This window comes from Pituophis catenifer, unplaced genomic scaffold (assembly GCF_029215685.1).
Source record: "Pituophis catenifer annectens isolate HBS135680 unplaced genomic scaffold, rPitCat1.0.hap2 SCAF_9, whole genome shotgun sequence".
In the NCBI taxonomy this organism is placed as follows: domain Eukaryota; kingdom Metazoa; phylum Chordata; class Lepidosauria; order Squamata; family Colubridae; genus Pituophis; species Pituophis catenifer.
In genome coordinates this window covers 1,329,860-1,352,500 of record NW_027256889.1, presented here as the reverse complement: position 1 = coordinate 1,352,500, position 22,641 = coordinate 1,329,860, and the positions used below count along the sequence as shown (strand labels likewise).

The 22,641-nt window shown below is 49.0% G+C and overlaps 2 protein-coding genes across 3 annotated transcripts in view; one reads left to right on the top strand and one right to left on the bottom strand.

Moving 5' to 3' along the window:
• LOC139321059 (uncharacterized) overlaps positions 1-4,928 on the top strand; it is a 6,897-nt gene extending 1,969 nt beyond the window's left edge. Inside the window, exons 3-7 of the mRNA XM_070949670.1 lie at positions 730-793; positions 1,488-1,645; positions 2,277-2,426; positions 3,178-3,233; positions 4,219-4,928. Of these exons, the coding sequence (XP_070805771.1) occupies positions 775-793; positions 1,488-1,645; positions 2,277-2,426; positions 3,178-3,233; positions 4,219-4,438 (603 nt within the window). The 5' untranslated portion in view covers positions 730-774 and the 3' untranslated portion in view covers positions 4,439-4,928. The remainder of the gene's footprint in view (positions 1-729; positions 794-1,487; positions 1,646-2,276; positions 2,427-3,177; positions 3,234-4,218) is intronic.
• Positions 4,929-7,128: 2,200 nt separating this feature from the next.
• On the bottom strand, positions 7,129-22,503 carry LOC139321060 (transmembrane protein 87A-like). 2 transcript variants are annotated; one of them, XM_070949671.1, is made up of 20 exons: positions 22,372-22,503; positions 20,891-20,954; positions 20,701-20,792; positions 20,399-20,509; positions 19,805-19,861; positions 18,893-19,078; positions 16,798-16,885; positions 16,297-16,361; positions 15,726-15,909; positions 14,048-14,147; positions 13,105-13,198; positions 12,915-12,986; positions 10,727-10,835; positions 9,790-9,848; positions 8,977-9,080; positions 8,689-8,768; positions 8,315-8,373; positions 8,024-8,076; positions 7,648-7,678; positions 7,129-7,186 (listed from the first exon to the last, which is right to left on the bottom strand). In XM_070949671.1, exons 1-20 carry the CDS (start codon positions 22,501-22,503, stop codon positions 7,145-7,147), a joined length of 1,782 nt encoding a protein of 593 aa, XP_070805772.1. In that variant the 3' UTR covers positions 7,129-7,144. The 2 variants fall into 2 exon arrangements, with proteins under 2 accessions (XP_070805772.1, XP_070805773.1); XM_070949672.1 differs by lacking the exon at positions 12,915-12,986 and adding an exon at positions 12,033-12,101.
• Positions 22,504-22,641: the final 138 nt, after the last annotated feature.

The window sequence follows — 22,641 nt, the reverse complement described above, 5'->3', positions numbered from 1 at the left end:
AGTGACCGTTCAAAGTTACAACGGCGCTGAAAAAAGTGACTTAGGATCATTTTTCACAGTTATGGCCGTTGCAACGTCCCCAGGGACACGGGATCCACATCGGGGCACTTGACAACTGACTCCTATTTATGACGGTCGCAGTGTCCCCTTTTGTGACCTTCTGCCAAACAACGTCAATGGGGAAGCCAGATTCACTTAACAACCGGGATACTAACTTAACAGCCGCAGCGATTCACTTAACAACAGTGGCAGGAAAGGTCGTAAAGTGGGACAAAACTCACTTAACAAATGTCTCACTCAGCAACAGAAATTGTGGTCGTAAGTCGAGGACCACCTGCCTTTATTATTTATTTGGGAAATAAATTTATAAAGCTACCCAACTCACATCCTCCGGGCAGCTTACAGCATCATTCCTAGCAAGGGCTCTTTCCTGCAATTGCAACGCAACTCTAATCAATCAATCAATCAATCAATTAATCATTCCAGAGCAGTGATTCACTTAACAATTGTGGCAAGCAAGGTTGTAAAATGGGTGAAAACTCACTAAATAACCGTCTTGCTTAGCCACAGAAATGTTGGGCTCCGTTGCAGTCGTACGTCGAGGACTCCTGCAAACAAACTGTCCAGTTGGGAAGATCTTTTGTGGGTTGTGGGGGGGGGAGGAGATCCAGGCGCCCCTTTCTAAGCGTGTGCTTGGCATGTGTTCTCCATTCTCTGCCGATCGTGCAGGTGCCGAGCAGTTTCCCAGAGGAGGGGGAGCCTGGGGCTCATCTGATGGAAATAGATGTTTTGGGTGAGTTCAGGATCTTCCTTTTAAAAGGTATTTTTTTTAAAAAAGTAGCCGGGTCACACATTTAAGTCCCCGGTTCTGTGTTCTTGCGAAAGTCGGCATGTTGTTAGCTGTTGACCCACTCCCCAAATTATGTACAGCGAGTCCTCCTTTAGTGACCACAATAGGAACCAGCCGCTCAGTCGTTAAGCAAAGCAATCGCCAAAGGAAACACGACAGTGCTGAAAGATCTGCCTTCAAAATTTCCTTTGCTTTACAGACTTGCAAAGCTCATACAAGCTCATACAAGGATCAGTTGCAAAGTGACGACCATCACTCAGAACAGTGGCAGTCGCTAAATGAGGACACCCTGTGCTGTTTCCTCCATTTAGAAATGCCCCTAGCCCACATTTTTTGCCGAAGTGCCTCTGAAAGCTACTAGTATATTTATTTATAGATATTTATTAATTTTTTTATGCAGCCTATCTGCCCTATAAGATGACTCTGATTTAGAGCCAACGGGGCACCTTCCGGTTCCGCTAGGATCACAGCATCCATCCTCCACAGCCAACAGTGTGATCCGGCTGTATCTGGAGCTGGAAATTGCTTAAAAAGCTTAAGCAAGTTTATTTTTCTGATAGTTGCTGAAGTTTCTTTGGCTTGCAGGTCAAAAATTTCATTTTGGGGCCCCTTTCCACTTTGTTGTTCTTTTGGGTAGGACCTCCCACCTCCCAGGAGCCAAGAGCTGCTCAGCTGCCCAGGACAGGGGTCTGCTGCCCACTCCTCGAAGCCACAGGGTTTGATCCCAAACGCATTGAGACCTGGCTGGACCAGAACTGCCAGAACCAAATGGGAATCCCTCCGGAGATCAAAGAGGTACGCTATTCATCAGGTGAAGCAGAGTCAGAACTTGCAAGGTTCAGTCGCTTAGCGACTGAAATTTGGGGCTCAATTATGGCCATGAGTCAAGGACTACCTTATATATAAACTTTAAAAGAGTAAATAAACACAGTGCATTATTTATGGGCTAAAATTAGTCTACAGGAATTAAATCAATCTATCATAATGCAAAACAGATGAAATCTTCACCAGGGTTGGTTTGAGGTCTACCAAATGAGAGCCGAGAGGTTTTGCACGCAGGGTGGTTTTGTCACTGCAAAAGCTCAGCTCTGAAGCTTGGAGAGATCCTGGCAGGCGCTGGATCCAACTATTGGAAAGTTGGCGGGGGACATAATTTTTTCTGACAAGGGTCCCTGCGGAGAAGCTGTGGGAATCCAGTGGAAAACCCACCAGGGCGGACAGGAGCAGCGGAGACCAAAACAAGACCTGTTATTCCATCACCCCCTCTTATACGTCTGAAACAGTTGGGGTGGTTCCCGCTGATTTTTTACAAGGTTTTATGGTGGGTCTTTTTCCAGGTGAGAAGGAAAGGTGAGGGCCAAGTGGAAACTCTGATCTTCCAACACTTTCACTTATGCTACGCTGCTTCTCTTCTTCCATTTTTCAGGACTCCATAACCCATGGGGATGTGCTCCCACCGGCCAAGGAGCTGCAGCTGCCTCTGCAAATTCAGACAAGGGGGAGGAAGGTCCAGCGATGGTCCAGGAAAAAAGGCAAACAGAACCTCCTCACCAGCCAGTCGGGGAAGGGGCAACGGGTAAGGCCACACCACGGTTACGGCCTGGGATCCACGATGTCAGCGACAATTCAAAAATGAAACAAAAGTGAACGTGGGCAAGATCTGGCTGGGAGATCACAGAAGCAATTGGCAAAGATCTCCTGAGCATGCCAAAAGTGCCTTCTCCTCCCTCACAGTCAGCTCCCACGAAGGAGATGAATGCCTCAAAATTCAGCAGCCCGAACGGTTCTACCGTCACATTTTTTATTACGTATTTGTTTGTATCCCATCTTTATTATTTTTACAAATAATTACAGGCAGTGAACATATCCAGCACCTCTTCTTCCTCCTCCTTTCCCCATAACAACAACCCTGTGAGGTGGGTTGGGCCGAGAGAGAGAGAGACTTCAACTCAGTTGGCTTTCATCCCAAGGGCAAGACTAGAACTCACTGCCTCCCAGTGATTGGCCCAAAGTCACCTGGCCAGTTTTCATGCCTGAGGAGGAACTAGAACTCCCTGTCATCCCTGTGATTGGGACATAGTCACCCCTCTGATTTTCAGGCCTCAGGTGGGACTTGAACTCACCATCTCCCACTTTCTAGCCTGGTGCCTTAACCACCAGGCCAAACCGGCTCTCTTGTGCTTTCAACCTTTGCTCTGCATTTGCTCTGCTGCAAAAAAAAACCCCTCCGTGTTTTGAAAGGAAAATTTAAAAGCAAATCCTGCTTTTAAAACCTATTTTTTTAAAAAAAGTTTGATTTTGTTTCCCTCTTGTGAATCTTTTCCTAGATCTCCAAGACGCTAAATGCCAAGTCAGCAGAAATTATGGTTACCATTGAGAAAGAGTAAGTGGCTTTTTAGACGTTTTTGAGAAGAATTGTCTATGGACTCGGCCTGTTTCGGCCACTGTGATGCACAAACTGGGGAAAAAAAAATGGGTTAGTTTAGCAACCAGGCGCTGTGTGTTGTCTGAATGCAACTGGGAGGTCTGTCCCTGCATTCTGGTTGCTGAAGTGTATCAATAGCTGGATTCTGTTGGAATTGGATTATAGGTAACCCTTGACTTTTGACCACCATTGAGCCCAAAATTTCTGTTGCTAAGCTGAGACTCAGTTGTTAAGTGAGTTTTGTCCCATTTTATGACCTTTCTTGCCACAGGTTGTTAAGTGAATCGCCTGCAGTTGTTAAGTTAGTAACACACAGGGGTGAAATGCTCTCGGTTCGGACCGAATCGCCTGATCCGGTAGCGATGGTGGCAGGTGGTTCGGAGAACCGGTAGCAAAAATCCCTGCGCTCCCCCCGCAATGCCCAGCTGAGCCACGCGATCATCAGAGGCTTTTTTTTAATTTTTAAAAGCATTTTTTCTACAACCTCTTCAGCCAGAAGAGTAAAAGTAAAAAAAGTTTTAAAAGTAAAAAAAAAAAAAAGTTGGCCACGCCCACTCAGTCATATTATCCCCCCCCCATCATCAAGCCACTCCCACAGAACTGGTAGTAACACATTTTACATTTCACCCCTGGTGACACAGTTAAGGGAATCTGGCTTCCCCATTGATTTTGCTCATCAGAAGGTCACAAAAGGGGATCCCGTGACCCCAGGACCCTGCGACCGTCATAACTCTGAGCGAGTTGCCAAGCGTCCAAATTTTGATCATGTGATGCTCCTGGGGATGCTGCAACGGTCGTGAGAAAACCATCAAAAGTCACTCTTTTCAGTGCCGTTGTAACTTAGAACGGCCGCTAAACGAATGATTGTAAGTTGAGGATATCTGTACTTCGTGGCCCATCTGAAATCTAAGCTTGAAACCGTCTCCCCCTTTTCTCTCTCCAGATGTGACCTGCAGCTGCCCACCGGGATCTGTGCCCAGCCCCAGAAGCTCTGCAGCGCCTCCGTCCTCTGGCTACTCTTGACCACGATGTTGGCGGTGCTGGTGTGGCTGCTGTGCCAGTCCTCTTTCCTGCCCCTCTCCCAGCCCCCCTGCCTCCAGGCCAACGGCTTTGCCAAATCCTTCCACCTCATGCTAAAATACGAGGGTCCGCCCCCCACGTAGAGGAGGTTGGAGGACGGGGACGCTGCAATCAACCAAGGTCAAGAGTCCTCTAGGAAAAAATGGGCTCCTAGGAGTTGGACCGGCTTCTTCTGGACTTCAAGAAGTTGCGTTCCTTGTGCCTACATTTGCTCAGAGATGGGCTCCAGATCAGGAGATCCAGAAGATCCCTACAACTACGGGAAGATAGCTTGGATTTAGGTCTGTTGAACCACCTTGGAGTAGTCCCAGTGTAAAGATGGGGCTGACTTTCCTCAAAGTAGGATCATCCATCCATGCAAAGAGGTAGGACATCAACCTGTGGCCATGACTGCTCAGGTGGCATCTACTGACCTTTGGAGAAAGAAGCTTATCTTGAAGCTCCAGCAAGGTTTGCTGGGCACGGAGCAGATTTCTCAAGAGATCCATTTTGGGTGGGGGTACCAAATCTTGAGTAACTTCCAGCTTTGGATTATGGGTACTTTTGTACATGAGATGTTTTGTACCTTTGGCAGCTGCCATTTTCTAATTAAAAAAAAGAGAAAGTGGTTGGTTGTGGCAGGTAGATGCGATCCAGGAGATGACACCAATGTCAAACTTGATCCTCAAAACAAGATCCCCTACCAGAAAGCTCCGAGTACCTGAGAGATCCCAAGGATAAAAGGATGGAGTTTGTCAACCACAGCACCTTTTAGATGAGTGGACTTCAACTCCCAGAATCCTGGGAACTGAAGTCCACCTCTTTTCAAGCTGAATTGCATGACTGGGGAATTCTGAGAGGTAAATCCAGACACCTTTAAAGTTCATTAGCATGCTGGCTGGGGAATTCTGGGAGTTACACACCTTAAAAGTTGTCAAGTTTGAGAAACAATTATGGAAACTGACCACAGTGCTTTTATTTGTCCAAAATATGTGGCAGCAAAGAGGATAGAAAAAAGAATCAGAAGTATTGACAGTAACGTATTTATCCACTACCCATCCAAGGAATCGCATTCTCCAGCTTCTCATATTCTGGTTCACATGACTTTTTAGCAAAATGCCTGATAGAAATTTAGCCTAAAGCTTCATTTAATGCAGGGCTGGGGAGCTATGGCCCCTTTTAAGACCTGTGGACTTCAACTCCCAGAATTCCTGAGCTGAACTCATGCTGAGTTGAAGTCCCCAGGTCTTAAAGGGGCCAGAGCTCCCCAGCCCTGCATTAAATGGCTCCGTGCTTCATGAATTCCCAGCTAAGACATCTCAGCAGAAGCTGAAAGAAATAAAGACACGTACACGGATTAGTGGGATAGTGGTTTATTTTAAAAATATTACTGCATTAAACACTCATGGCTTCCTCTCTCCAAAGACATATTCACAATTTCAAAATAAATTAATAAGTAATCTTCCCCTCCTTCACCAGCCCACCCGTTATTCAGATTGGATCTCCAATGGAAAAAAACAAACAAGTGATCGGATGCTTCCCCATAGGGTCGCCGCAGTGCAGAGAAATTCAGAAATTGGAGAGGGGGAGAAATCGGAAGGCGATTTTGGAAGGAAGGGCGAAGAAGACCAGGCACCTTTGTCTCTTTGGGCCCCAAATCTCTCGGGAGGCAGGAAGGGACGGAAGCGGGGAATTTAGAAGATGCTTTGGATGAGATATGAAAAGAAAAATGGACCCTTTCCATCACGCATTACCCCAAAAAGCAAGGATGAAACAGACGGTTCCTGCTGTGCCACGCGAGTTAATCAAGCAGGTCTCAAGGCCCCCGCAGGGCAACTGTACCACGTTGAGGGCCAACACAGCCACAGCAAAGGAGTCGCAATCCGGCCAGTGAATACTGAGTGCCAACCATCCAGGCGGGAACTTTTAATACGGTGGTAGCTCTGGCACTAAACCTGCTTTTGGTCCCCGTTCAAGAACATTTCTGGGGCTCAACGCTGCCAAATCTGGAGTCAGATGTTACCTTGGCCCAAACACACCCTCACATCTGTATAATCCAGGGGTTCTTAGGGTCTTTCTTGCTGACCTGTGCCACTCATCTGCAAATGCAGGACGGCCCAGGCCCGTTTCTCCCTTGCAAAACTGGACAACCCCAGAACGGACAAGGGGCATATTATCCATCTCCCCCAAGGCAAAACCCTCCCTCCCTCTTTCCTTCCTACCATCATATGCAGGCAAATATGGACACAGACCACGGTTCGTTCCTGGCCAGAGTCTGTTGCAGAGAGCCCTGAGTTGTCACTCAGCAGTTGGACAAGGCTCTCTTCTGCTCTGGATTCGCACTCTGACCCGACCCTATCCTCACACAAGGAACCTGCCTATGGGCAGCTCTGGAGGTTGCCAGGAACAAACACCAGATGTTCACCTGACTGCAGAAAAAAAAATATCTTGTTTCTAAAACCAGACTGGGGGGGGGGAATTCTGCTCGTCTCCATCCTCCACTCCAGCAGGAGGTGGGTCAGGAGTCCTTGTCCGGCCAAAACTCCAGGATTAGAAATGCAGAAAGTAATAAAATAATCCTTTTATAACCATTTACAAATATATATATATATATGTATCGGTGTGGGGTTTTTTTTTGTATGTGTGCACGTTCATGTATATATATACATATATGGATAAAAACCATATACATATATTTAAAAAAAAACACCACCGGTTGGAAAAAGAAAGAAAAAAAAAGAGGAAGAAATGGGAACGTGCTTCCCCGACGCATCCTTTGTACAAAACCCATCAGTGAGAGCGGTCGAATTTTATTCCATCTTGGACATTTCAAACTTTGTGGTCATTATTTCCTAAGGTGGAAAGAAAGAGAAAAAGAGAACTAATTAGTTTTTTTAATGATTTTCAGCCGGACGGGTCCTTCCTGAATTTCGGCTTGATCACAAGGGATCTTCCGGGCCCTTCCTTTCGATCGCCTCCCTAAAAGGCTCTCTGAACACTTTAAAACAGTGTTTCTCAAATGTGGTTGCTTTAAAATGGGTGGACTTCAACTCCCAGAATTCCCCAGCTGGCATGCTAATGCTGGGCTCTCCAACCTTGGCAACTTTAAGACTTGTGGACTTCAACTCCCAGAGTTCCTCAGCCAGCAAAGAACTCTGGGAGTTGAAGTCCACAAGTCTTAAAGTTGCCAAGGTTGGAGACCCCTGTGCTAGTGAACCAGAGTCATTGACTGAGATGGAAGGGCTACAGAAATTGAACAAATAACTACATATATTTGGGCTTTGGGACAAAAGATGCAAAATGGCAGGCTTACCTCATCGGAGTCCAGCAGTGGTGGTAGCATACTGGAAGAGAAAGGAGAGAGAAGGTTACAAACATGCAGAGACGACTTGGAGACGGCAGACAATAAAATTGTAGAAATTCTAGGTTTATGGCCATGGATTAACTCTGTTGGACTGAACTATCTCATTTCATGGAGGTTTTTCTTGCCGTGCTCCAAAAAAACCAAGAAAGACCCCCCCCCCCCGAGTTTCTTTTAAGCTTTTTGACTAAAATGCAGGAACTGAAATGTTTACGTAATAATCCCTTCAAGAGTGCAATCCTTTACTACAACCCTACAACAGATAGGAGCCTAATAAACCAAACACAGGGAAAATATCTTAAACCAAAAAAAAAAAAAAAAGACTTACACATCAGCCATGGAAGAGGGAATGTTTTCTTCAACCCATTTCAAGTCTTCGTCCTGCATTTGGAAGACGACAAGGGGGAAGAACTTAAACCCATGATGGAGGAGGAGGAAGAAAAAAGGAAGAAGAGGATGATGAGAAGAAAGAGAAAGAGAAGGAAGAGGGAGGAGAGAAAGAGGAGGAAGAAAAAGGAGGGGAGGAGGAGGAGGAGGAAGAGGAAGAAAAGAAGGAGGGAGAAGAGAAACAGAAGAAGATAGGAAGAAGAGAAGAAGAAACTCCATCCAAAATTCTTACCACTCGGTTGCCTTTTAGAATCCCGTTGACTTCCGGTTTCCCACCCCTCATCTTCATCCCTGTGCCAAAGAGGAGGGAAATAGCAAAAGAGGGAGAGAAAAGGGGTGAGTGGGTACAGGGAGGCCAACCCTCCCCTTCCAGATCCGACACACCAGCTCAATCTAGAACCAGCTCAATCTAGAACCAGCACAGGTGGGAGATATTTTTCCTTGGCAGAGATGTCTCCCACAAGGAGATTGCAAGAGATCAGCCGGAATGCATGGGGGGGGGGAAGCACACATACAGGCGTGCAAACGCACACCAGCCACTTGAGAAAAGGTTCAGGAACCAGAGTGGGGGTCCTGGGGCGGAAGAGACCACCGGCCAAGGCTTACCGAAGACTTCGTTGACCACCTGCTCTTCTTCCTCTTCCTCCTGCTCGCTCCCCTCGTCCACCAGAGGCATGAAGGCGTATCTGTGGGGAAGGGGCCAGGAAGAGGGCGTGAGATGGGGCTGAAGGCTCATCCAAGGGAGACCCGCCCTCTCCCCCTCACTTGAAGGAGACGCTCCATCTCCTTTCAAGGAGAAAGGTGGGTTCCCCCCCCTTGAGAGGAGAATGAAAACACAGAAGCCCGATGGGCAAGGGATATAGAGCGAGCTGTCCTGAGTTCAAGTTCCGACACCTTTGATTATTGCTGGAGGGTCTCCAGAGGAACATGATCACCAGCAGGATGATGGAAAAGAGGAACCTCCAGAAGGCGTCGTCGATCCAGAGTTCCCGCCAATCCTAATGGAGAAGAAACAGGAAGTGTCGTTGTGCAGGAAACCCGAGAAAGTACATGTCATGCCCGGTCGGAGTCTGAATCTGCGGGGGAAGATGAGATGGAACAGGAGCCGAGAGGGTGGCTCTGTTGGCCTTGGAGGAAACTGGGGAAGGGCAGAGTCAGTCCGGGCAAGGCTTTTGAGGATTAGCAAGGCTTGTAGACAGGGAGGAAGAGGAAACAGAGAGTTCAGGAGAAGAGCAAGGATCATCCCCTCCTGATCCTAGAGCACGGAGAGCAGAGAGAAGGCGAGAACTTCTCTCCTTGATTAGTTTCCATCCATTGTTTCCTGTCCTGCCCTCTGATGCTTTGGAGAATAATTTGATACCCTCTTCTTTGTGGCAGCCCCTCAAGTACTGGACTACTACTATCATGTCCCCCCTAATTCTTCTTTTCTTTAGACTGGCCAAGCCCAAATCCTGCAGCCGTTCTTCCTATGTTTTAGTCTCCAGGCCTTTGATCATCCTAGTTGTTCTTCTTTGCACTTTTTCCAAAATCTCAACATCTTTTTTTGTAGTGTGGTGACCAAAACTGGTTGCAGAATTCTTGGAAGAAGAACATTTCAGTGGTTCAAGGGTCAACTTTTTTTTTTTTTATTTCTGGATCTAAAAGAAGAAGACCAAGAAGAAGAAGAAGAAGAAGAAGAAGGGAAAGGGAGGCAGCCTGCTTACTCACGGATTGGCAGGTGGCAAGATGGAAAGTCTTCGTGGTCCAGACGATGAAGATCAGGGACGCTGCAGAAAGAGACAGAAAATACGTGTTGTGGGTGACTGCAGGAGGGAAGCGTCTTCTGGAGGCAGCAGGAAGTCTTTGAAATTAAAATTTAACCGAGGGGTTTAATATCCTGCTCCAGGCGCTATGTTCCCAGCCTATCTGATAAAGGCTGGAGGGGTTGGGGTGACAGCAAGGCGTTTTAAAAAAATAAATCTGAGCAGATATAGAACAGCAGGCTCTGTGAAAACCTGAGCGGTAGCACTCAGCTCTTCCGCCAAATTTTAATTTGAAAGCTGAGAATTTCTTATCCACGTTCGCTGCTGAATTGGAATACAAAGAAAGCAAAATCCTGAGGTTTTCCTCTGAGTTAATCCCCACTTTTGCATTAGCTCCATCTGCGCTTTGCGATGTAACTTTCCTCTTCCCCGTTCATTATTTATTTATTTGTATCCCGCCTGTATTATTTTTTATAAATAACTCAAAGGTGGCAAACATGTCCGTCATAGCTTCTTCCTATTTTTCCCCACAATAACAACCCTGTTGTTGTGAACAGGCCAGTCGGCCTAAGTCACCCAGCCAGCTTTCATGCCAAAGGCAGGACTAGAACTCCCAGCCTCCTGGTGACTGACCAAAGCCATCCAGCCATCCAGCATTCATTCATTCATTCATTCATTCATTCATTCATTCATTCATTTCATTCATTCATTCATTCCATTCATTCAAGGCAGAACTAGAACTCACCGTCTCCTGGTTTCTAGCCTGATGCCTTAACCACTAGACCAAACTGGCTCTTTAAAGCAAGTCCCGGCCCCAACAAGGACCTCCCCCCACAACCTGAGCAACAAGAAAGCAGTGTGCCCCCCTCCCCCCCGCAAAGCCACCCCAGGCCCCATCTCACCTATGACGGCGAAGATGAGGGTGTTGATGAAGTGGCGGTAGAGCGAGAGCTTAACCAGGTTTCTTCGCAGCTTCAGCAGCTTCATGGTCTGCACCAGGCTGACCAGGATGTGCCAGCGGTCAAGGAGAACAACATGGCAAGGAGGTGGGGTGGGTGGGAAGGGGGTGGGAGATGCCGAGAGGGGACCCCTGTCAAGAGGAGAGGAACCTGGGTGCCTCTCCAGAGAGCAGAGCTTGGTAGCCTGGTGGTTAAAACCCAAACTGGCATTGGGCTCATCGGGGTAGGCTTTGCACCCAGAACTGGACACAAGACAACCTCCCCTGTTGTGACCCTGTGGCCCCCAAGCCCTCTACAGTAGGGGTGCGGAACTATGGCCCCTTTATGATCTGCGGACTTCAACTCCCAGAATTCCTGAGCAACCAACGACGGAGCACCCATAACTTCTAGAGCAGTGTTTCTCAACCTTGGTAGCTTGAAGATGGGTGGACTTCAACTCCCAGAATCCCCCAGCCAGCTTTGCTGGCTGGGGGATTCTGGGAGTTGAAGTCCACCCATCTTCAAGCTTCCAAGGTTGAGAAACACTGGCTAATTGTTGTCACTGTTAGGAAGTTTCTTCTTAATTCCAGGTTGCTTCTCTCCTTGGTTAGTTTCCATCCGTTGTTTCTTGTCCTGCCTTCAGACGTTTTGGAGAATAGGTTGGCTCCCCTCTTCTTTGGGGCAGCCCCTCAAATATTGTAAGACTGCTCTCATGTCCCCCCCTAGTCCTTCTTTTCTTTAGACTGGCCAGACCCAAATCCTGCAACCGTTCTTCCTATGTTTTAGCCTCCAGGCCTTTAATCATCTCAGTTGCTCTTCTTTGCACTTTTTTTTTCTTTTTTTGTAATGTGGTGACCAAAACAGGATGCTGTACTCAGGGTGTGCCCTTACTAAGGCTTTACAAAGCGGTACTAACACTTCACGTGATTCTGATTTTGATTTGCCTCTGTTAATGCAGCCTTGGATTGCCTTGGCTTTTTTGGCAGCCGCCGCACACGGCTGGCTCATGTTTAAGCGATCGTCCCACTAGGACTCCAAGCTCCATCAAGGGGTCAAGAGAACTCAACAAAGCCCACCCCCTACCCCCCACCTGAAACCAGCTCCAGCCCATTATCCAGACAGCCTCTTCCCTTTCGAAAGCCCACAGGTTGACCAACCGTTTGGGGAGGAGGGAGGGTGGGCAGGAAAGGGAGGAGGAGGGAGGCCCAGGACCCAGAGCCCCCCCCGCCTGCCCCCCTGCCCCCCAGCAGGCCAGGACCACAGAGGATATCCACCAGCAGAGACCAGAGTCAAGCAGAGCAAGGGGAATGGCTGCTAGCAGCACCAAGTCATCCTGAGCCTGGGATAAAACGAGAGAAAGGAGAGAAGGAGAAAAAAAAAAAGTGACGGAGAGGAAGAACGAGGAGAAAAGGCAACAGGTTGGGGATCACTGGTCCACGAGGGCGAGGGGAAATGGGGGTACCGGGGAAAGGATGGGAAGACCGAGGGAAGGAAGAAGGGATCGTGGCTTTCGAACCAACAGAAGAGATTTGGGCCCGCTTACAGTTAGTCCTCGGCTTATGACCATGATGGCCATAAAGTGAACATGATGGGCCGTTTCGGCCGAAAACCAGAAATAAATGCTGGTTTAAGGCAAAAATGTCGTAAAAGGCAGTCACATGACCCGTGGGATGCTGCAAATGAACGTCAAGCGAGGCCAAGTGCTCAACGGGGGGGGGGGGTCACACGGCTACATGCCCCACCCCCACCCCCGCTGTCTAAAATTCAAAACTGGGTTGTTAAGTAGCCTTGGGGAGCACTGTGGGAACTTCCGACAGCCACTAAGCAAACCGTCATAAGTTGAGGACCGCCTGTACAGCGTGCACATTTGGGAAAAGACCAAATTTTTAACTGGGGAAGGGAGGCATTTGGAAAACCCCAAATTCGCGATCTTCCACTATCTAAAATAGGAAGAGATTTGTGGTTAAGTTCGTAAGTTAACTCATTTAGGATCCTTTTTGGGTGTCTTTTGACGGACTGAGAAACCTAATTTTTTTTCGTGAGGGGCTAATTCTGTTTGCAAAGCCAGATTCCTCTCCCCCCCCCCACCTCCCTGGTCGCCCTGAAACCAAGAAAGAGGAGCTGGAGGGCCGAAGTTTCAGACAAAGGATATCCACCAGACGATACAGGAGTCCAAAAAAGCGAGAAATATCTCGCAAGTCAAGGTGACCATGTTAGCTTGTTCCTGGGGTGGGGGAATAATCAGAGGCTGAGCAACCGGACCCCACCCCTCCCCTCGCGACTGCAAGGCTCCCTCCTGGCCCCACCCCCCCAGTCCTGAAGTCCTTCCCCCTCCCCCTTACCGATTTAACCCGAAGCACGCCTTCGATGATGGAGAAGACCAGGTACATCAATCCTACGCCAACCACGCGGTTTAGAAGGGCCCCCAGCCGCGGCCTGCGAGAGAGAAGCCGAGGGCGTCACGATGGGGGTCTAACTTTGGGAGGGGGAGGGGCATTATTGTGATTGGGTCTTAGGGCGATCATCAGGAGGCGGTGAGCTCTGGTTCCACTTTAGGTATAAAACCCAGGTGACTTTGGGCCAATCACCAGGAGACGGTGAGTTCTAGTTCTGCCTTAGGCAGGAAAGCCAGCTGCATGACCAGGAGAGGTTGAGGTGTAATCCCACTTTAGGCATGAAAGCCGGCTCAGTGATTTTGGACCAATCACCAGGAGGCAGGGAGTTCTAGTTCCACTTTAGGCCTGAAAACCAGTTGGCTTTGGGCCAATCACCAGGAGACGGTGAGTTCTAGTCCACCCTAGGCATGAAAGCCAGCTGGGTGACTTGGGACCAATCACCAGGAAATGTGAGTTCTAGTCCCATCTTCGGCTGCGTGACTTTGGGCCAGTCACAGGGTTGTTGTGGGGAAAAGAGGAGGAAGGAATATTAAGTACGTTCACTGCTTTGAGTCATTTATAAAAACAAGGCAGGATATAAACAAAGAAACAAATCCTGCAATTAAACTAAGTTGTGCTATAAGCAAATAAAATATCCCTTCCGTTATTGACAGAGAGTCGCGGCCGATTCACGTCATCAAACCAATGTGGACATGAATACATCTTGAGGCCGTTTCAGATCCTGCTTTCATTCTGCATGACTCAAAGCTGGAGAGATCATGTCCCCGCCTCCTCTGAAACCACAACCCTGCGAGGTGGGCTTCGGAAAGAGCAAAATCACCCGGCTGGCTTTTGTGGCATCCGGCTGTGCCCTGGGCACCCCTCCCCTGTGCCCTCCGTCCGCTCTCACTTGACAATGCCGTATCCCAGGCTGGCGATAATGACGAGGACCCGGGCCAACATCCGCTTCACGGCACACAGCACCTCGCCGAAGATCACGGCGCCTTGGACTGCAGAAGGGAGGAGGGAGGGAGAGAGAGAGAGACGGAGAATAACTTTATTCTCGCTCTGAACGCACACGGATCGGCATATGTTAAAATGAAATTTCCTTGCATGCAGCTCTCAAAAAGTCTCCACCTCCAACATACACCATGTAAACGTGACAAAATAAATAAAAACAAAATTATGCATGCACCCACATAAATTACGTCAGATAACTGGCCTGGAACCAGTGGTGGGATTCAAATAAACTAACAACCGGTTCTCTGCCCTGATGACTGGCGGGGTGGGCGTGGCCATGGTGGGTGTGGCCAGGGGATGTGACAGACAGTACTCGGCCTCCTGCAGCCCCCTGGGAGCAAAAACAGGCTGTGGAGGGCCCATTTTCAACCTCCCCAGGCTCCAGAGGCTCTCTGGAGGCAGGAAATAGGCCCATTTTTGCCCTCCAAGAGCCTCTGGGAGGCCTGTTTTCCACCTCCTCAGGTTCCACACGCCCCCTGCACTTACCTGGGATCCAAAACGGGCCACGTGGGGACTCCTGGGAGGGGAGGGGAGGGGCAGGGCCAGCCAGTCGTCGGAACTACCGGTTCGCTGAACCGGATGTAAAATTAACCGGCTGAATCCCACCTCTGCCTGGAACCCAGAAAACGAGGCCCAACCTTGGCCAGTGGAAGCCCACCCCTTGCGTGCTCAAATGGGAGCCCTGGGGATGAAAAGGACCCAAACGCCCATCCTCCCCAGCCAACAGCCATGCCCACCCAACTCCGAAACAGCAAGGGGAGACTGGACAGGTGTCCGTCCGCTCTGCACAACGGTGGAAATGTTTCAATTAACCCATAGGATTGTTTTAAAAACTTATTTAATTTTGCTTTATTGAATATTTACAAGTTTTAAGACTTTATACCTCTGCATTTAAGTTTGGACGTTTCCCAGAGTCGCCTTGCCAGTGAAATGGGCAGCAGATAAATGTAATACAAGTAGTCCTTGACTTACAACAGTTCACTTAGTGACTGAAGTTGCAATGGCACTGAAAAAAGTGACTTATGACCGTTTTTCACACTTATGACCATTGCATCCCCAGAGTCATGTGATCAAAACTCAGGCACCTGGCAACTGACTCACATTTACGACAGTCACAGTGTCTCTGGGATCATGTGATCCACCTTTGCGACCTTCTGACCAGCCAAGCCAATAGGGAAGCCAAATTCACTTAACGACCATGTTGCTAACTTGAGAACTGCAGTGATTCCCTTAAGAACTGTGGCAAGCAAGGTGGCAAAATGGAAGAAAATTAACTTAGCAATTGCCTCACTTGGCAAAAGAAATTTTGGCCTCAACTGTGGTCGTAAGTCGAGGACCACCGGTAAATAAAATACATGAAAGAAAGAAGCCATCTTAGTCTCCCCTTTGCCGAGGCTGACCAAATCCACTGCAGCACAACACCCATCACCCCGTTTAGTGGGGCTGGTAGGCGATGGGAACTGTAGTGCAGTCTGCACAGAAGACGCCGCGTTGAGCAAGCCAGAAGAACCGTCCGTTGGGAACCATCCCGCCACAGATTTGGGGGGGGGAAGAGGGTCTCTACTCACCTGATTCCCCCTCGCTTTGAATGCTCTGAAATTCGGCGTAGAAGACCGCCTTCTCCAACATGCCAAGCAGGATGACGCCACCGATCCAGAACTGGATGCGCAGAATGTCCCGCCAGTAGCAGGCCAGGAGAGTCAGCCACAAGACGCCGTAGAGCACGTAAACAATGCACATCACCATGTAGAACTGGGAGGGAGAGGAATCGCACCACGGATGAAGGAAGCAGGTGTGGAAGGCGAGCAAAGGTTGGGGGACGAAGGAAGGGCCACCCTTCGTCCCACAACTGTCTCCAGGATACAGCTCTCCAAACCTGGCCACTTTAAGATGGGTGGGCTTCAACGCCATGTGGCTTGCTGGGGAATTCTGGGAGTTGAAGTCCACAAGTGGCCACGTTTGGAGACCCCTGCTCTAGAACAGTTTCTCCAACTTGGCAACTTTCAGTTGGGGGACTTCCACAATTCCCCAGGCAGCCTGCTAATGAACCTGAAGATGGGTGGACTTCAAATATGTTGGGAGAAACAGGCCACGATGCCCTCTGCTGACCTGAGCCATAAAACGGGGTTTTCAACTTACCACCTTGAGGGGCCATTCCGAGGCGGAGATGTATATGTACTCAGGATGTTTCATCTGAACATCAACTACAAGGAAGAATGGGAAAAAGACACGGGTGAAAAAGCTTGCAGAAGAACAGCAACTTCTGGAGAAGAAGCAGGAGGTGAAATGCCTGTGATGGAACTCCAACCCAACTTTCCTCTACTGGTGAAACCCGTCTCAAAATGGAGCAGCTGTATCCCACCCCAGCATGGCCCCTGGAAGTTATCACCCCTTTTCCAGGACAAGGGTGATTCAAGAAGGCTTGTCCAATGTGCAGAAGACCCGAAGACCAAAGAAGACTGAGTAGAGGGCCTGAACCGTCGGAAGTGAAGCCTCCTTGTCCCCAGTCTCCCATAACTTCTAAAGTCCCTTTAGAAGAAGACATAACAGTCCCCTCTACGGGTGAAGGCAATTGAAAGATATTAGATATTAAAGATATTATTTTTTGCTTGGTCCATCAAAACTGGACTCTCCACTCACTCGAGAGCTCCCAGTTGGGCGAGGGGCTCGTGATGCTGAGGATGAAGACGTAAGGGCCATCCTTCCAAGTTTCAGCAACTGTGACAGGCTAGATCAGAGATAAAAAAACCCCCACAATATTTCAGGTAAATCAAGAAGCTGCTTGCAACACAAGACGGCTCACCGTCTTCCAGTGGGAACCATGGAATGGTCTATACTAGGGGTCTCCAACCTTGGCAACTTTAAGACTTGTGGACTTCAACTCCCAGAGCTTTGCTGGCTGAGGAACTCTGGGAGTTGAAGTCCACAAGTCTTAAAGTTGCCAAGGTTGGAGACCCCTGGTCTACACCATCTTCTTCCATTTGTAGACCATCTCGATGGTCCTTCTATAGACGTTGTGAAGGCCATGTAGTATCAGATACCAACTTCCAACATTAAACAGCCTCTCTCCAACCTCTGAAGATGCCCTCGCTTCCAAAACCTAGAACCACAGCCTCAACCTTCTCCAGCTGGATTTGAAGCTTCCCAGACACTCTTTGGCCAAGGAATCTCAGCTGGTGGGGGACCAGGAGACGCACCTTCTCTGCCATAGTCCCTACTGGAACGTCCACCCTCCAGAGATCAAGATGACCTCCAACCCTGCTGGCCTCTCAGAAAGCTTTGAAGACTTGCCTGTATGCCAAGCCCTGGGGTCTTGGGTGTGTGAAGTTCCTGTTTCCTAGTTATGTTGACAGCAACTAATATAATATCTCTTGGCTGTTTATTTATTTGTAAAATTTATTGGCTGCCTATTTTACCTCAAGGTAACTCTGAGCGGCTTGCAATCGTAAAAGATAAAAACTAGGTAAATCAACATTTCCAACATGTGGGGGAGAGATTTGGAAACATCTTGGCTAGCCTCGCTGGGGCTAGATACCACCTGTGTAACAATTTGTAATGATTTTCCCTAAACGTTGTCGATTTAGTTATTTTGTAGTTTCTATTCCAAGCTATCTCCCAATCATTGAAATTTAGTCTATGTCCTGTTGGAAATGTGGAAAAACGGTCGGTACCTTCTACCACCTATGGTGGACCTGCCCTGAGACTAAAAAGTTCTGGTCCAAAATCCGACATTGGCTCTGTGAAATAACGGCACAGGAGGTAGACCTAGCCCCAGAGCTTTTCCTCCTAGGCATAACCGAAGAAGGCTTCAACAACAATAAAACCCAACTGATAATCCAGATTATAACTGCGGCTAGATTAGCTTTCGCAAAATGCTGGAAAAACAAACTTATGCCCTCAGAAGAAACTCTAATAAATAAGATCCTAGAGTGCGCAGAAATGGCGAAACTGACAAGTGAGTTAAAAAACGAGGACAACTCAAAATATTATGATGTATGGGGTATTTGGTACCACTGGTTGAACAATAAGACGAAAACATGACCTTAGAATTTGACTTGGCACATGTATTATAGTTGTATTGTATAAAACAATGTATAGTTAAGGATGAAGTCTTTTTTTTTAACTTTTGTTTCACAATATTGTATAAACACTGCACCTCCGAAAGGAGAGATAGATTGTATACTTTCTTTTTTGTTTTGGAAAACTCAATAAAGTATTTAAAAAAAAAAAAAAAAAACTAGGTAAATCAAAAACATAAATATAAGTTCACTCTTGGCTGCTGATTGCATTTGATTTCCCCATTTTTTGGAACGTTTTAATTGTTTTGTTTTTAGGACTGCTTGCCGCCCAGCATCACTGGTTGGAGATGGGTAGTTATACAAGATGGATGGATGAATGCCTGAAGCTGCCATCCCAACACCTCTGGAAAGTCCTCAATTGGAGAAGATTTGAGCAGAAATCATTGGATTAAATAACCATCTGCCTCCTTAGAGGACAGCTTCGAAACACAACTACATTTGGCTGCGCCCCAGATTCCCTGCAGCGTCGTAAAAGGAGGACAGCCGGTTTATGTCAAGAAGGGAGATAAATATTTCAATTCATGTCCTAACCAAGAAACAGGAAAGGAAGCTTGGTGCCCCCCCCCCGCCCCCTTCAGCAGAAGTCCACTGAGGAACGCTCTGAATTCCTGCCTGCCAACCCCCTGCAAGGCCCAGGGCCCATGCAGACCACCGACCTCGAGCTTTCTCTTCGGCACGTCCACTTTCTTCTTGGGGTCTTCTGTAGGTTCTCCATGGGCCGAGGGAGGCGGCTTCACCTCCTGGGTCTCGCTGGGCTTCTGGGCCTCTTGATTTGGGGGGATGGATCCCTTCTCCTTCTTGTCTTCCTTGGCTCTGCGGGCCTCTCTCTTTTGCGCAGAGGTCTGCGGAGAAAGGAGGGGGAGCGGAAGTCAGGAGGGGGAGGAAGGGGAGACCCCCACATCCCGTCTATCGCAGAGTCCCTGAGGTTAAAATTTATATGACGTTTGTTGTTTTAAACAATCACTCTTTTCAAAGTGGGACAATCTGTGTATTTCCATGCCGCTTGCTGTAAAAGGACCAGAAAGGATCTCTAGGTGAGGGGAGCAGCATATACATTTAATAAATCCAGTTAGTCTTCGATTTACGACCACAATTGAGTCCAAAATTTCTGCTGCTCAGCGAGACAGTTGTTAAGTGGGTTTGCCCCATTTTATAACTTTTTTTTGCCACAGTTGTTAAGCGAATCACTGCCATTGTTAAGTTAGACACACAGTTGTTAAGTGAATTTGGTTTTCTCTGTGACTTGGCTTATCGGAAGGTCGCAAGAGGGGATCACGTGATCCAGGGACCCCTGCGACCATCATAAATATGGGTCAGTTGCCAAGGGTTCACGTAAATTTTGATTACGTGACCATGGGGATGATGCAACGGTCATAAGTGTGAAGACAGGTCCCAAGGCAATTTTTCCAGAGCTGTCGTAACTTTGAATGGTCACTAAACGAACGGTTGTATGTATGACTGATGCTCCTGTAAGGTTTACTCATTTTAAGGCAAAGTTAAGTCACCTGCTGGCCACCAGTACCCCCTCCCCCCATTGCCAGAATCTCAAGGTCCCCCCAATTGGTTACCCTTTTATCTGGGAGGTGCTTCAGCTTTTTCGGAAGTGGGAGTTCCTGGACATTCAACTGAAACAGAGAGAAGAGGCAGTGGTCTTAGTCAGGACCTCCAAATAATACTTCCACTCCCCATTCAAGTGGACGAAGTTATGAGCTCCCCACTTTGGGTTCAGTGGATTTCTTGCAGACGTTTCATGACCCAACTAGGTAGCATTGTCAGTGCTAGGAGCGAGTGGGGTTTGCTCTCTGTTTATATACATTCGTTTGCCCTGCCTGTGTTCGTGGGTGTGGTTTTCCCCTTGTTAGGGTCTTGATTTCTGCTTGATTGTTTGTCTGGTGTTAATCCCTGCTTATCTAGATGTTGGTTGCTGGAGAGGATGAGTTCCCCCCACCCTAACCAGCACTGATGATGTTACCTAGCTGGGTCATGAAACGTCTGCAAACTCAGAGACTAGCGAGGACTCCGCATTCAACCCTGAGCTACAAACGCTCTCTTCTATCAGGCTTGTTCACCACCCGGGGTGCTTTCCCCCCACCATGAGGCTACTCTGGTTTTCCAACCATTTTAAGGCCACCCCTTGAGAGTCCTGCATGCTGGATCCGCACCTTGTGCAACTGTCCACACTGCACCAGAGTGAAGTTCCAGATGTACTGGCCATCTCCAAGGACGCTGGCCTCAATGTCAGGATTGCTCAGGTAGGTCAAAGCTTCATTTTCCTGAAAGAAGAAAGAAAATCAGAGGGGAAATTACAGAATGCTAAGAGCCCACCCACCCAAACAGCTGGAACCATGGGTCCAGATATCCAGCCTTGAGGAGGGGGCTTCCTTCCTGCTGAGCCCCAGAGGTGGGGGGGGATTTCCAGCCTTCCCCACCCCGTCCCACCCAAATCCACCCTGCGGCGGCTCACATTTATGTAGATTTCATGGTGGCAGCGGGAACTGCGGAGATACCAGGTCACGTTCAGGAGCCCTTCCCAATTGTTGCAGACTTCGTGGGGAACTGCAAAATAAAAATAAAAAATAAAAATCCTGTAAACCCCCTCCAGCTAGTCCAAATTTTGATTTAATTATCCTGCTTGTGGGAGGCTTGGCACTTACATTTGAGGATAATCCAAGTCCCTTTAAACATCGTTTTGGAGAAGACGAACAAATTCTTTTGGTTCTGGAAAACAAGAACAGCACAAAGGGTCGGTCACTCCACCAAAGGGCTCGAGTTCAAATCCATCCTGTTCCTAAGATCCAGCTAGGATAGCACGGAATAACTTTCTGCTCTGGCCAAAGAAACCTCTGGGGAAAATGTTTGTTTGGAGATTCTTTCTGGGAAGAAACAGCCACTGAGGGGAGAATGAAAGGTGTGGTAGATTTTGGGACCCCCCCCCTCACTCCAAGATAAATGTCAAACAACGCTAGAATATGATAGAAGACAATATTCGTAGCTGGGTGTCAAACTGCAGGGTCCTTGCATGTGTTTTATGACCCAACTAGGTAACTTCATCAGGACAAGAAGGTTTGCAGAGTGGAGGAGGAACAAGAATTGTGGGGTTCTGGGTGCGGAATGAGCTTGGTGGTTTTCTTGCAGACGTTTCATGACCCAGTTAGGTGACATTATCAGTGTTAAAAGGGAGTTTGCTCTCTGTTTATGTAGAGGGTTGGTGGGAGTTTCTTGGTGGTTTCGTGATTAGAGTATAGTTTTCTGCTTGCTTTCTTGTCTGGTGTTAATCCCTGCTTATCGGGGTAGAAGTGGCAGGGCAAACTATTATATATATATAAACCTCATCTTCAGAGACACTGATAATGTTACTGACAATGCCTGCTATTTGATTGGCATCCAAAGGAATCTTCTCAACCGGTGGCCGGAGATCTCCCACCTGAACTCGGCCGGCCACCCAGGGCATTGCTGACTGCCCAGATCGTCCAACCCCTCAGCAGAGGGCCAGGGCCATTCATTCCTCTCTATGGGGCAGAGGAGGGGAGGGGATGGAGAAGCCCCTTTGGAAGCACCCAGCCCAAAGTCCCCTTTGCAAAGGAAGCTGACACCCCTGCAGAGCAGGCCAGCCAAGGCAGGGACCAGACCTTTCTGCCCATGCTTTCTTTGGAGGGGGGAGGGTCTTTGGTGGCTATTGAGGGAGGGTCCTTCCTTCTTTTTGGCCCACCCACAGCATCAAACATTTAAAAAGAAAAGGGAAAGAAAGCTGTGAAATCAGTTGCTATGGGAGGCTGCTGGGGTCTTTGGAGTGGGGAGGGGCGCAGGGGGAGGGGCAACCATCCAACCATCCCAGAGAGGGACCCCAGCCCTGCTGGGGGGGAGGGGCGGAGAGAGAAGAGGAGGCAGGGCAGCTCCTGGGAAAGCGGGGCTGGGGTCCTCTCGGCCGCCCCCCCTTGAAGAAAGCCGGGGGGGCACCCCGAGGCCATCTAGCCTGACCTTGGATGGGCCTGATGGGAGGGAAGCGACCCGGGAGCCCCTCGGGCCGCCCAGCCGGACCCCCCTGCCCATTCGCCCCAGCCAGGCGCCGTGCAGGATGGGTGGGGAGGGTCCCGGGGGCGCCACAGGTCTGGCCGGGCCCCGCCCCCGCACTCACCCCGCCCGCCGTCCGCCTCCAGCGGCCCGGCTCCGACGCAGCCCCGCCGGCCGACCCCGGAGCCAGCGCCGCCCCGGCCAGCAGCAGCACCGGCAGCAGCCGCCACCTCCGCCCGCCGCAGCCCGCCGCCATCCTCTTCCGGCTCGCGCGTCACGTGGCCCTGGGGGCGGGGCGGAGGAGGAGGCCACGCCTCTCCAGGGCGGCGGACTCCAACTCCCAGAATGCCTCGGCCCGAGGAACCCCCCCCTTCAAGCTCAAGAGCAGGCCGGC

Excerpts from the sequence above, each read along its gene's own strand:
- LOC139321060 (XM_070949671.1), bottom strand. The coding sequence starts at position 22,503 with ATGGCGGCGGGCTGCGGCGGGCGGAGGTGGCGGCTGCTGCCGGTGCTG. Across the intron at positions 9,849-10,726 it reads CCTCATCTTCGCCGTCATAG|CGTCCCTGATCTTCATCGTC; the intron begins GTGAGATGGGGC and ends CTCTTTCTGCAG. Across the intron at positions 8,769-8,976 it reads CCCTCCAGCAATAATCAAAG|ATACGCCTTCATGCCTCTGG; the intron begins GTGTCGGAACTT and ends CCTTCCCCACAG.